Raw genomic sequence first — 13,947 nt, forward strand, 5'->3', positions numbered from 1 at the left:
AATCTTTCGCAATTCAATTTCCAGCAACCCAAAGCGCGTCTCCTGAAAAAAATGCCGCTTAGAAGAAATACCGGTTTAAAAAAGACATTTTCTACCTGTGCATAATAATGGGCAAACTTAGAAGAAAACTCTAAATATTCACATAACCCTTTAACAAGATAATCCTTTATTTTACTTGTATATAAATTCGTCTTCTTCCAACCTAGATGAACACCAATTTTTAGTCTTAACAATTCATTTCTTAAATTAGGGCCTGCTATAAGCTGAAAGTTTGCCCCGAGGATGTTTTCTAATAAAAATGTAAAGATGTATGTAGATTGTTTTCTCGAATACCCAAACTCTATTTCTTCATGTGATTGTACTAACCTGAGACTTTGGACCCTAAATCCTCCTTTATAACACTGGAAATTCTTTATTTCATGCTTATGACATAGGCTTTCAACTTTCTTGATGAGGATTGGACTACAGTTTGTACAATCTATTTTTATTTCATTACAAGAATGTTCTTTCAAAAGTGGATTGGTGACAGCGCCCTGTAGCAGGATTACTCTTGCTAATGCTGATGGAGGGATGACAGGCACTCTCTGAAGCCACTGGAGGTCCATTGTGTTGTAGGTTTATCAAGCCCATGGTTGCTTTCCTAAGCCCTGAAGGATGCTCACTTTTGTTCAACCCTACGGTCTGTTCAGCCCATGTATGTTTACCTAGATACATCCCTGACAACCAACCACACCCATCAAAAGTAGGCTCAGGCAGCTTGCTGCTCCTGCCATGATAGATGAAAAGCTCTTCTAAGCCCTGCACCAAACCTCCCTCCTGTCACTAGGAGTGGCAGATAAGGGCAGAGGTGACTGCATGCTCTGTGGCATTCCTATGTGTATGAAGGGACGCCTGTGTGGAAGTAGTAAGGTATTTCACTTAGCACTTGGGGCCATATGTATGAAGCCTTTTGTGATTCGCAAAGGCCGAAATTCGCAGAATTTCGGACTTTGCGAATGGCAAAGGGCCTTTTTGCATGTTTTGGGATGTATGAAACATTCCCAAAATAAGGAATTGCAAACTTGTGCGAATCCTTATTTTGCCATAGCATTTAGGGAATCGCAATTTTGCGATTCCTTAAATGCTATGTATGTAGCATTTTTGGCTAGTGAATATTGGTTAAGGAATCGCAAATTACCACCAACTTGTAGTTGGTGGTAATTTGCGATTTCTTGTAAATATGCACAATTGTGCATTTGTGAGAGTGGCATATGACGCACATACATGCCCATTGGGCATGTATGTGCGCCATATGCACATACATGTAATTTACAGGGGTGCAGCAGGGTGTCCTTGAGACACCCCTGCACCCTTGCAAAAATTCTCAAATTGCGATTAGCAATTTGCGAATTCGCAATTTGAGAATTATTTGGAAATCATTCATATGGGCCTCCTGGCCCATAGGAATGCATTGGAAAATATTCCTTAATTGCGAATTCGCAAAATGCGAATTCGCAAATAAGGAAGCTTAAGGAATCGCAAATAAATGCTATTTTGTTCATACATACCATTTTGCATTTCCTAAATAGCGATTCCTTAAAAGACTCTATTTAGGAAATGCAAAATAGTTTGATGATACATATGGCCCTTAGTCTCCGTGGCCCACTCACACCATGACCTATGGCGCTTCAATATGCTCTCCTTCACTCCAGTGCTACACAAACATTGGCCCTTGGTCAAGGGTGTCCAGAGAAGATTATGGAAGACCTGATCAACAACAGAGTTTGCAGATATTGACATAAAGCTGAAGTAGTTTACATAGTCTGAGTCTATGTTGATAATAAGGCATGTAGTTGCCCTCCTGGATGTATGCTGGACACAGTGCATCATGTGTAGAGTTTTTCTCTGGAGGCCAACTGAGGATGGAGTGTGAGCTGGAAAGGCAGCCTTACCTTGCTAATTTTTTGGTCATGTCACATCAGCAGCAGCAGCATCCCTACCGACTAACCAGGAGCCCTCTACTGCCTATAAGAGTGGCGTGCCCATCGGCTGTACTGTCCGTCTGGCCATGCAGCAGCATGCACACCATGCAGGTGGCAGAGCGACAGTCCTCCCTTTACTTCCACTATGGTTTGTGGGACTAGAAGAAGGATGCCTACACACAGAATAGTGAAGAATCACTTTGTTCTCCACCTTCCGTCTAGTTCGCAGACCTTAGTGGTCAAATAAAAGATGGACTTCCTGCTGTCGCCTGTTGCACAGTAAATGAACAACAAGTGACAGATAAAATCCTTGATTCAATCTCATCCACTGGTAACTACTTGGGGCTTTACCCCAGTCCATCAATTTGTTTGCCCACCATGCCACCACAGATTAAACTGACTCATACACACCAAGCCAGTTCTTCTCTGAACCGTAACACAACCTACCCAATGGTGTTTCAGCCTATTTGGGCACTGCGGGGCTCCACCGAGTATGGGACTCATACCTGTGCATATCCTTCACACTTAGGGTGTCACAATGAACACTACCAAAAAGGGATGGATGATATGCTTAAATAATTCTTAGCCACTGTCAATTACTTTAATTGCATCCCAGTCCATCCCGTATTGACCACCATGCCACCTCAGATTAGACCCAGCCATATGCAAATCAGCATTGAGCCTGCTCCAATAGGAGCCACAGTTGATTGGGACAGTGCAGAGGAGAGGAAGAGTCCCAGTCATCTGAAGTCAATATCAACGATGCCCTCAGGAAACCACTGACACAAATTAAGTAGTAGCTGCCACCCCTGGACAGGAGTGGCATAACCTGGCTCTTGAAACAGACACTTTTATATGGGGTTTTCATTTCTTTTGGTGTCTTCTCGTCTCACTTCAAAAGTGCCTGGATACTTTTATTTCTCCTCGTGTTTTGCCTTTTCTATGTGTGCTGCATTCTGCAGCCAGTGGCGGCTCCTACGCTAAGGCGAAGGAGTGTTGACTTACTGTACAAAAGGAAAAATAAGATGATAATAACTATTGTTAGTATCATTTTTTTTCCTGTATACTTCAGGGGCGGGGCTGGCGGAGTAGGGAGAGGAGTGGTTTTCACTCATGAAGTGCACACAACTGCTTTGCCGGCCCTCATGGGCCGGCCAAACAGTCCTCCGCACTTTGCATCTTCATCACTAAGATGCATTACACAGCCTGGTGAGGAACATGCAAACCCTCCCAGTCCCCATCTGAGCGCCGATCCACAGCGCTCAGACCAATCACAACGCTGCATTACAGTGTTATGATTGGGTATGGGGAGGCTGGGTGCTTCCTGCTCCTGGCCGGGAGTGCAGGAAGATGTCGGAGGGACAGGGGACGAAAGAGAGGCAGCTTCCTTTTCAGGTCAGTGTTTTTTTTTTCTCTTTTTGTCCACCCCCGCCTCACCACCCGGGTCTTGTAGCAACCAATACTATTTGCAGCACACATAGAAAGAAGAAAGTGCCATTAAAGATTGTTTATGTGCAGGAAGGTGTCCCTTCCTGCACATAAACAATCTTTAAATAATGATGATTTGCTACTTCTATGTCTGCCTATAAGCAACATGAAATGGTGGAAAGTTACCAATACAACTGGTGCTAAGTTCAGGAGGATAGTTTTTTAGTGGGAGAACCAAATGACTTACCTAAAAATAGGAGCGTGGTGAGGGCCACGAGAATGGGCTGGCCGCCCTTCCCCCTCATCGTGTCCTGGGTGGAGGGCTCCTCCTGTGAGATGGGTCAGTACTGCGGAAAAGACGACAACCATTGTTAGATTTCATGCAGATGTTACTTGCATCTTGAACATATGGAATCTGCTAAGCACTAGGTTTCACACTGTTACTGTACTGCATGACAATGAGTATTAAGAGCATGCACGACCATGGTTATTTTTTTTAATATGGTTTAAAAAAATATGAATATATTATATCTATAAAGATCATTACATTTCACAAAAATGGCTACAAAGTTTTTTAAAGTTTGCATTTTCTTTAATCGCATATAACTCGTCTGAGTGCATCAGCATATTAGTGCAATGTGCTCCTAGATAGTTTTTTAAAAACTTTTTTAATGTATTGTTAATAAAAAAATATGAATAGTTTGAAACACGAAATGCTAAAAATACAAATGGATTGAAACGTTTAAAAAGGTTACAATTGCATGAAAACGTTGCAAGAATTCATGGGCACGGGAATACAGTACACCTCTATTATTTGTTACTTGTTTATATATTGCTTATTTTTTAAAAAAAATTGTATATTAAATGACATGACATTCGACAAAAATGGCAAGAACTTTTAAAAGGTTACAATTGGATTGATAATTTATAACACCGCCAGTTCATGAGAAAACAAGTACTCTCCGCATCGTTAAAATCCTCAAAATGAACAACCTGTGAAACATTTCTCTCTGGACGACACATCATGTTCACGATACAACATAGTTTGACCCCTTAGTCTATATTTCAAGACAATAGAAAGTTCTAGACCATACGCCTGCCTAGAACGCAGAACCAAACTCCAATGGTCCATGAGAGAAAGAGAAATTGCTGAATCGAAATTTCATGTAACATTCAGGAATGGTTTGGCTTTGCAGATTTCGGTAAATATATTTGAAAGGTCAAGTTATGGGAGTGGTTTTTTGCATTATTTACATTGAATATTTCTGTGATTCTGTGCTTAATTTGTAAAATATTAGGAACCAGGGCCCAGGGTATTACTCACTAGTCCACTGCAGCTTGCATGACCCAACTCATTTTTTAACTGCAGGTTTAAGTTCAATCTTTATCATTTTTATAACGCTATATTACATTGGTTAATGCTGCACTAATACCCGCTGCTTAAAAATACACAGACACAGCGCCATCATGTGGGTGTTTCTCATAAATATGTAATGGTGTTTACAAATAGGTACCGGTGCCGAGCACCGGAAAACACCAGCACAAATAAATCTCTGTGAGATTACACTATTGCATCTCAGGTAAGTGAGATGTTGTTCGGGTACAAATCCTATTGTGGGAGCACGGGAACAACGCCAAAGAACAGAATGGCTGTTGCTCGATTTATTTACGATTTTTTGCTATTTTTCATCGCAAAATGTGTCCCCGCCTCGGTTTCGGACATGAGGATATATACCGGATTACTAATAGCATAAAATGCCAAATCGGTAGCTTGTGTAATTTTGTATGATTTTTCAGGAATCTCGTGTCATTTCCACAAAGGAAATTACAGGAATTTCACAGGCGCCTACATTTTAGTGCTGATTTTGAACATGTAAACAGTATTCTGTGTGTTTATAAAACATATATAAACACATAGAAAAGATGTAACACTAGTGCAGAATTTACATTGGACATTCCCACCATATTTAAAAATACATAACATTTCGTTTCCTGTAATCCATTTCTTCCCATCCTGCTTATCAGGGTCAGCTAAGAAAGAACTATAGAAACATGCAACTTTGCTCTTCACCACCATGAAGATCACAATATGATGCATCTATAACCTTTTCATATTTTCTGTTCTATGTTTGTGACACTCTTAATATTCTTTCAAACCACATTCAGATTTTCTTCTTCCATGTTAAGAACTCTAAGAATTGTTGGACATATCTTCTGTGAATTCTTGTTCAATACACTTGGTGATGAGTTCCAGTATCTTTTCCAGGTCTCGCGGTACCTGCAATATATTACATGTGCCAAATTGTCCACTTGCTTACAACCACTGCAACCATCTTGTTTGTTCTCATATTCTTTTCAAGAATAAGTTTTGCAGAAAGTGCACAACCCTGTTCTTGGACCTGTTAGTCTGGATCAGGGCAATTAAGATGTCCTCTTGGTTTGAAAAGTGGAGTATTTGGACGTCACACCCAAATACTGCCCTTTTCAGTCCTAGGTGAACCTCATTGTTGGCATTGCTGTCCCTCCCAAGCCTGGGGCGCTTTTCTACTGTATCTGTAGCTGGGGCTCTGGTAACAGAGTACTCAACTGTGGAGATCCATCTAAACTTAGTCTCGGCTTTACTTAGGCACCAATGCCCTGTTGAGGTTTTTAGGGTACACGTTGGTGTGAGATGCCCACTAGATATCTTAACTGCTGGTGGACTTGTAATACATCCCCCATTGGAAGTCTGAAAGGCCCACATGTGTTGAGTACCTTTCAGATCCCCATACCACAAACTTTTAAATGTTTGTATGAGCTTTTTGAACAAACTTACTGGGCCTCACATTTAACAGATCTACAGTATTGTTGATATTTCCCATCAGAAGTTGTGCATATGTCAAATACCTGCTAATAATGATGCAATACTGTGGGTGTAGTTCTTTTCTGCAAATTTTATAACAATCTGAGCAAACGTGATATTCTTCCCATTTTAAGACCGCTCAACTTCACACAATGCAGTCCTGCTCATCTTTAACCACAATCTTTGCCTACTATGGAGATATGCCGTAGTATGTCAAGTTTTTTGTGGGTTGTTATTTTATGCTAGAAAGAACATTTTAAATTCCTCTTGATTAGCATTGGGTATTGTTTTTTTAAAAGAAATTCTCTGTTTTATGAATTGTTTTTATTATATGTTTGTGTACTCAGATTTTATAATGTAATGCACTGCACTTTTATGATTTTATTATGAAATTGAATAAAGTATTGAAACAAAACGACATGAACAATACATTATCTGCTCAAAATAGCAATTAGCACCACAATATAAGAGATGTACAGTGCTATAAACCTCAGGGAAAGCTTTTACAAAACGCTAAGCTGGGCATGCATAACCTTTCTGCTGAAAAGGCTTTTCTGTGGAATGTCAAGTTGATGAACTTGATCAAATCCTTTAGATATGTTTAAATCTTTTGTTCAGTTTAAATTTTCCACAATCTCAGTAGTGAATTTGTTACCACAATCATAGCGCTGTGAATAAAACCACAGAAATGGACACAGGTAGTACCTTTTCCGTGACTAGGTCCTCAGGAACAACAGACTACCTTTCTCCTGACAATCAGAGATCACCTTCTTTCTACAAGTTACCCAGGTTGGACAAACTGAAATATTTTCTCCCATTAAGTCCAATTTCTGAAGATTATAACCCATCTATGCCCATTGTGTTATAGCCTTGAAAAAGCCCCAGGCCTGCATGCCGCTTTGGGGCGAAACACATGTCGACTAGTCACTGTTTTCCAAAATCTTGCATTAAGCCAACGTTTGAAGATCACAAGTTAATAAAACAGTTAAACATAATATAATACCCTATCTACTTTTGTCTTCAATATACTCAGAATGACCCAAATTAAAAATTGACAATTAGATTTACATATCATATATGACTAACCTATTCTCTTGGTTAATATATTCGTGGGTAGGGTGTGGTAGTGGGTTTATTACAACAGGAAGAATATTTACCAGTTTTCTTATCATTATTCTAGATCACTTAATTGACTAGAGCATTTTGAGCCGCGCCCATGGGGCTTGGTTGTTTCATGGTAAGTAAGTAAAGTAAATCTTTATTGCTTGATTAATAAAAATCTTAGCAATCAGCTGCATAATAAAACACTTACATAAAGTAAAAAAACATTTATTTTTCGCATAAAAATTACAGTGAATTCATAAAATACAAAGAATATAAAACTAACATATAGTACAGAAGATACAATTACTATATACATCATGTTAGGCGCACAATGTCAACTTGGGGACCAACCTCCTGGTTGTTTCATGTACTAAGTAGGAAGACTTGCTCTTCCGCAACAGTGAAGGCCATTTTTAGTACACCCAGTCTGTATCTTATGATGAACTAATGATTCTTGGTGGCTCATAAAAAGCATATTAAAAAAGTCCTTCCCAAATTCCATGGTGTCAGTTTTTCCACCTACTGAATGGGAACTATGCCAAGAATAGACTCACTTTGTGATGTGGGCTCTAGATGTTTCATAACCTGAGATGACATGGGTGTGACATGATGTGACTTAGTGTATGTACCAGGATATGACACCCTTGAAAAGATTTCAAGGAGCAGCCGAACCAAAGATCACGCCTTTATGACTTAGTCATCAATTAAAACAAAGGACGACCCCATCTTCACGAGACGTGAGGATCCGCTTCCGGGAATCGCAAACCAGTGCTTGCGTCACCGCTGCTGCACTTGAAGATAGCCAGGGCCACACAGTGTGACATGCATGTTTTTGTCACACACAGGAAAACTTGTGAAAATGACAGTTGTTACCTTTTCGTTCTTGCTTAGAGAACATACATATAACCAAAAGAGTAAGTAATGAGGAAACTGAAAGTATAAAACTCTTCAAATAAATAAATTAATAAAAATGGAAGGAGTCCCTCTCAGGGTCAGAGTATGTGCCAAAGAAGAGTGCTTAGACCAGGGGTGTCCAAAATAAGGTGGACCGGATCCAGGGTAGAATTTTGGGATATCCACATAGGATACATTTTGGACACAATGAAACTCCATAGAACTCGCTTCCTAATTCAGATTATTCTGAAAATCTGGCATGGATCCGGCCCTCCTGGACGCACATTGAACACCCCTAGTTTAGAGCCTATGAAGAAATTGTGAGGCCAGGAAGGGACATAATTTAAGGTTTTAATGTGTATTTATTTACGCGACGGTAAAGAGTATATTTTTGTCTTCCTAAAGGAAGGAGGACAAGGGTCAGGCGAAAAAGACCTGAGTGGGTCTTTCCAGTGGTTTAATGATAGTGGTGTGAGCTGTGGGTTATATATGTCAAACAACGCGATACTACCGAAAGACATTACCACGAGCCTAACACTTCACCACAACCGTGATAAGTAATAATAAAGGTACGAAAACAAGGAACTTACTTGACCACAAAAATGTTGTGTTGCTTTTCAGGAACAAACCACGAAAGCCCACTTTCCACACCTCTCCATTACCCTTTAGAGCTTCCCTGGCTCCCCTATTTTGGCTGATTTTGGGGCCTATTTTCCAGTGCATAACCTTGAATTCCCTTCTCTATCACATCCCTCACTAACAGCCTCTCTCCACACCATGCCAGTGTTCACTATTTTCTTTTCCGAACTTCAATTTTAAAATTTGTAAACGCATCTTTCTCATCACATTGAAGTTTCTAAAGAAATATTTCACGCTGTTTTTTATTTGCTACAATTGTTTTATTTCTGTTTCTTATTTCATGTTTCACCGTGGGGTCCTACTGTGGAAGCAGCTCCAACTCCATCCCTCTCTTAGATAAATATTACAATATAATATAGCAATGCCTCTCTTCTCTCACACACCCTCGCACCACGAATGGAGCTGGTTTGAGCCTTTGACCAAATCTTGTCTCATTCCTGGAATCCCACAAACATAGCAATCTATGGGTATTTTTTATAATTACTTATTTTTATTAAGCAAAAGATATATACACATTGCATGGGACTGATTGCTCCATTAGATGCGCTCCCAAGAAGCTTCCTTCTGTTTTGCAACAACACCTAAGAATTAGGTCCAAGGAGAAATCCCCAGAGGTTCCTCAAAGCCCCCAAGTCTTCTGTCTTTTTGCCCTTCCAGCTGCCCCTCTTCTAGTCCTCTTTACTCCTTTTATCAGGTCTCTGAGATGTCCAAGTGATCTCAATGTCGCACCATTTTTCTATTCCCGCGTTTCAGTGAAGGCCCCTCATGTCGAGGCCGTGATATAGATAGTGGACTCTTATCGCTGAGGTCACCACGTACCATACAAATGGGTTCCCACATCATCTGGCTGTCGGCCAGCTAGTGCCAGGCCCATGGAAATGTGAAGGTCCATCATGGACCCCCCTCATTCCAGAGGTGCTGCCGGGTTCCGCACTGTCTGTAAACGCCATCGGATCTCTTAGTCAAGGAAAGATAATGATGGCTACTCTGGTGTTATTTCCTGTGTCTCAACCCGTACCTCGCTGACACAGAGGCAGGCCCAGAAGGCCACCAGGAAGGGCCTTAATGTGATGGAATGGTTCTAATGTTTGGTGGCGTTCCCCGCTGCAGGAGTATTGAGGCGAAGCCCTGGGGCAGAAGATCAGAAATTGAATCCTCCTTTTTATAGAGGAAGGTTTGGAGAGGTCTTTGGTCCCATCTCTCTCTTTTTGGGGATCTAATCCATTGGTCCAACCACTGAAGCCATCATCGTGGCAGACAAGTATTCCATCCACCTCCTTGCGCTCTCTCGATCAGTGCTTCTCAAAGGCCCTACACACCCGTTAGGGAATAAATGTCACACATTTCAACCCTCTACGCTCTCTCCATCCACCCATCACTGCCACATCGGGCAGGTGATGTGTCATGGCCGGTGGGCTTTAGACAGAAGGAGGAAACAGAATCATCTCCAAGTATGATTGACAGTCCATGATCCTAGGAAAATGGATGTATCTAATTGTTCGACCAACTATGTGATCTGGCAAACTTGAGATGACTTAGAAAGAGGCGAACCTGAAATATTGAGAAGTGTGTGCATTAAATGAACTTGTGCTTCTTCATGCAAGCTTTTTTCGCATTGGCAGTGATTCTGTCTGGCCGCCTAAGCAGAGAGGCCAGTGATTGCATGGGCATTAAGTATGCAGTGTTCTTCACCCGCCCGGGACGGTTTCATGCACCATCAGACGCAGTGTGAGGAAACAGGTGGCGCCTTGGCGGACCTGAAATTCTTGTACTCTCACCAAGGCACCTTTTACCAACACCGATTCCGCACCCTCGATTCACTAATGCGCCTTGAGGCGTTTCAGTTGCTGGTATGCGCTATATGAGCTCTTGCACGTCCTCTGGGGTGACAGACACACGGACACCTACTGGACTTCCAACCCCACTCCCAGATCAGGAGCGGGGACCCCGAGTCCTCGGTGGCGCCCGCTGGTGGGGCTGGGGGGGCTGAAGGAGAGGGGGAGATGAGGGGGGAGTGCACATTGGGGTTTAAATGAATACAGAGCAAAACTATTTTAACAAGACTGTTCTGTAAATTCTGCAGAGACACCTCTCACCTGGCAGAAGCTTTCGATGTGTACTTTACACGGGCGTGGTGTTGTAAACGCTGGAGTGACATGCTGACTTCATTCATTTCCTTTCACCTGCACAATCTTTAAATTATAGATTGCTTTACAGAGCACGACTTCTCCGGGTGCCCCGGAGCGGTCTAATAACGAGTCGTTGGAAAGACACAGGGTTGTACCAGTCCTGTGGGAATGCAGTCCTGTGACCTACGGGTCACTCAAAGATCTCTGCAGAGCCAGCATTAACCCACTGAACTATCTTCCAAATTACCACTTTCGGGGGAAAAGTGCACACGCCCTCAACAGTGCACGCAGACCTATTTCGGGAGAGACCTTCCGGCACTCTGCCACTTGCAATTAATTTCCAATCGTTTCTTGTGAAACAGTCACCGAGGACATGGGGATCCAAACGATTCCTGAAAAGACGACAGGGAAGCTATAAAAAAAACGGTGTCCCAGTAAAAAGACACAACTACTTGCCTTGGCATGGCTAATTTCACAACTGTGGCATAGATTTTCGGGTTGGGATTGGTCATTTAGTGGGCACCATGAAGGCTTTCCCTATGGAAAGATAGTGGTCATTGATGTGATGGGTCGTTCTGTGCCCCCAGAAATTGAGGGGTGCCTTTCGCATGTACTCCGATGTGTTCAGGGCCATAGTCGTCCAATTTCCCTCTCTCACCCCGCATGCAAAACCAGGCAGCAGGGTCGGTAATTCGACTTTACAGGTGGAGTTAACTACTTAGATCAGAAATCCAAGATTAATTTTTCACTCCACTTAAAGTTCAGAAAAGCCCAAAACTTGAAAGTCAAAGAGTTCCACGGTTTGCAGTGAGTTCAATGTTTTACTTTGGAACTAGGAGCTTTAAAGTGGTTAATGTTTTGATTGTTATCTTTGTGCGGCTCCCTCAATTCCTCCCTCCAATCTCTGTGCTCGCACCAGGATTCCAATAAATCCTATTGGTTGCTCCGACTTCCGTATTTGCCCGTAGAAATTAAAAACAAAAACGGGATATTGACCGCCAACTCAACTAACCAAAGGCTGCTACTTTCCCCAAAAATCACAGAAGCGTCTAAAATGTGAGGCGTAAAAATTTCCGACTTCTCCCCAAAAAGGAAAGATTAACCAAAGCTCAAGGGTGCACTCCCAGAAAAACAAGACTATATTCTGGGTTGTGTTCTGCCAGACGTGTTTTTTCACTGCACCTGCTTTCTTTGTCCCTCACGGTGGCTCTTTCCAGAATGCATATCTTCAAATATAGCCAGGAATCAAATTGTAATTAATACCCAAATTGTAATTAATTGACAAAGTTACATCATTTTACGTAAAATTTAAGATTACAAACGTTAAAAACTATGAAAAAATACAAAGCTATTCAGTAGCTCTGTTTTATTTTCTGTTCTCGTGTTTTGTTCATGATACTAATAATTTGTGAATATAGTTTGCAAAAAAAGTTTGTAAATTAATTTATGAGTTTTGTATTGCAATAAACTTAAACATAATCCTAAAAAGGCTGAAATAAAATATGAGCTTGGCAGAGATGACATTCATTTGGCTCGTTCATTGAACTTACTGTGCGTGTCAGGTGTCAAGAAGGCAATGTCTGGGCCTCTGAAGATGTACTGCAGCAGGAACCGGTGGAGTGAGCGAGGGACAGTGCGACATCCTTTTATACCTTTCTCAGAATCACCACCTGGGCCTGGCCGGATGGAATGCGGTGCAGGGAGATTTTTACTCTGACATCAATGCTTAGCACGAGAATCAACCAATCAGGACTGTAGGCAAATGACACCCAGAACAGATGACATTCATTCAGTACCAGTGCCAACAATGTGGACCAGTGATTCTCAGCCTGTGGCTCGGGGACCCTGAGGGTCCCCGAAACCATCTTAGGGGGTCCACAGCTACTTAGAAAAACAAATAATGTTGAAACACAATAATAAAGTGTGTCCATCCAAAATAAAACTAAATGTACACTGGAATTTTTAAAACGCTCTGCAAATGGGAAGGAATTTAAAATTGGAAGCTGAAAATTAAGTTAGTATCCTAAGATTGATTCGTGGGAGCAGTGCAATTGCATCAAAATTTGATTTAGAAAAGCTCCAACCTTCCCATTAAAATGTAGATTTAAAAAAAATGTTTGTGACTTAAATAAAATATTTATAACCTGATTGCGATCTTGGCGGATGGAATACTCCATCACAAACGTAATGAATATCCTGTCCGCCGTATTATAAGTTCCATTATATCTTAATCATTTGTGCATTTGTTTGATGTAAGCTTAATTCTGTGTTTTTTGTGTATTTTTTGAGGTTTAAATCATAGAAAATGCTTAGACTTGGGTCCTCAGCTTCCAGTAATGACTTAGTGGGGGGTCTCAAGATTCGACTAATGATTGAGTGGGGGTCCCCGGGTTCCAGTAATGATTAGGTAGGGGTCCACAGAAGTCAAAAGGTTAACAACCACTGATGTAGAACACAATTTTTACACCCTTGTGAAGCTTGCATAAAGATTTTTAAAAAATGGCTAAAAGGGAGAAAAGTCAATTTGTTGCTCTGCCAATCTTCTAAGGAACTGGACTAATAACATTTCTGCGACTTTTAAAGCTATAAAAAAATGACATTAAATTTGAGACAAAAGCAGGCTGTTCTGTTTCATGTTATGAATATTGCACAATCATTTCAAACTAACTTCGTTTAAAAAATACATTTATTCAAGGACCAGGCCTTTCCTGTGTTAAAAACAATAAAGTGATTTATAAGTACTATTGTTTTCTTACACTTTTACAACGTTTTCATAATCCCTTTTCTCCTTGTTTGGCTGGTGTAAAAATGCTTTATATATCTGGCTTGTAAATAAACATTTTACACCACTACGTATTGCACACCAAGCCTAAAGCATGTTTTTGAAAGCATTGCTAATTTTATGTATTCTGGTGGATGGCATTAAAAAAAAAAGAAATTCTTCCTGCAA

The 13,947-nt window shown here is 41.1% G+C and overlaps 1 protein-coding gene across 2 annotated transcripts in view; it reads right to left on the reverse strand.

Annotated features, from left to right (window-relative positions):
• The window catches only part of LOC147684692 (uncharacterized), a 197,845-nt gene extending 185,197 nt beyond the window's left edge, over window positions 1–12,648 (reverse strand). For both annotated transcript variants that reach the window (XM_086940528.1, XM_086940527.1), the window contains exons 1-2: window positions 12,548–12,648; window positions 3,637–3,736 (exon numbers count right to left, since the gene is read on the reverse strand). In XM_086940528.1, coding sequence (XP_086796654.1) covers window positions 3,637–3,694 — 58 coding nt within the window. In that variant the 5' untranslated portion in view covers window positions 3,695–3,736; window positions 12,548–12,648. The remainder of the gene's footprint in view (window positions 1–3,636; window positions 3,737–12,547) is intronic.
• Window positions 12,649–13,947: the final 1,299 nt, after the last annotated feature.

The sequence above is a fragment of the Lissotriton vulgaris genome, chromosome 10 (genome assembly GCF_964263255.1).
Source record: "Lissotriton vulgaris chromosome 10, aLisVul1.2, whole genome shotgun sequence".
Taxonomy (NCBI): Eukaryota; Metazoa; Chordata; class Amphibia; order Caudata; family Salamandridae; genus Lissotriton; species Lissotriton vulgaris.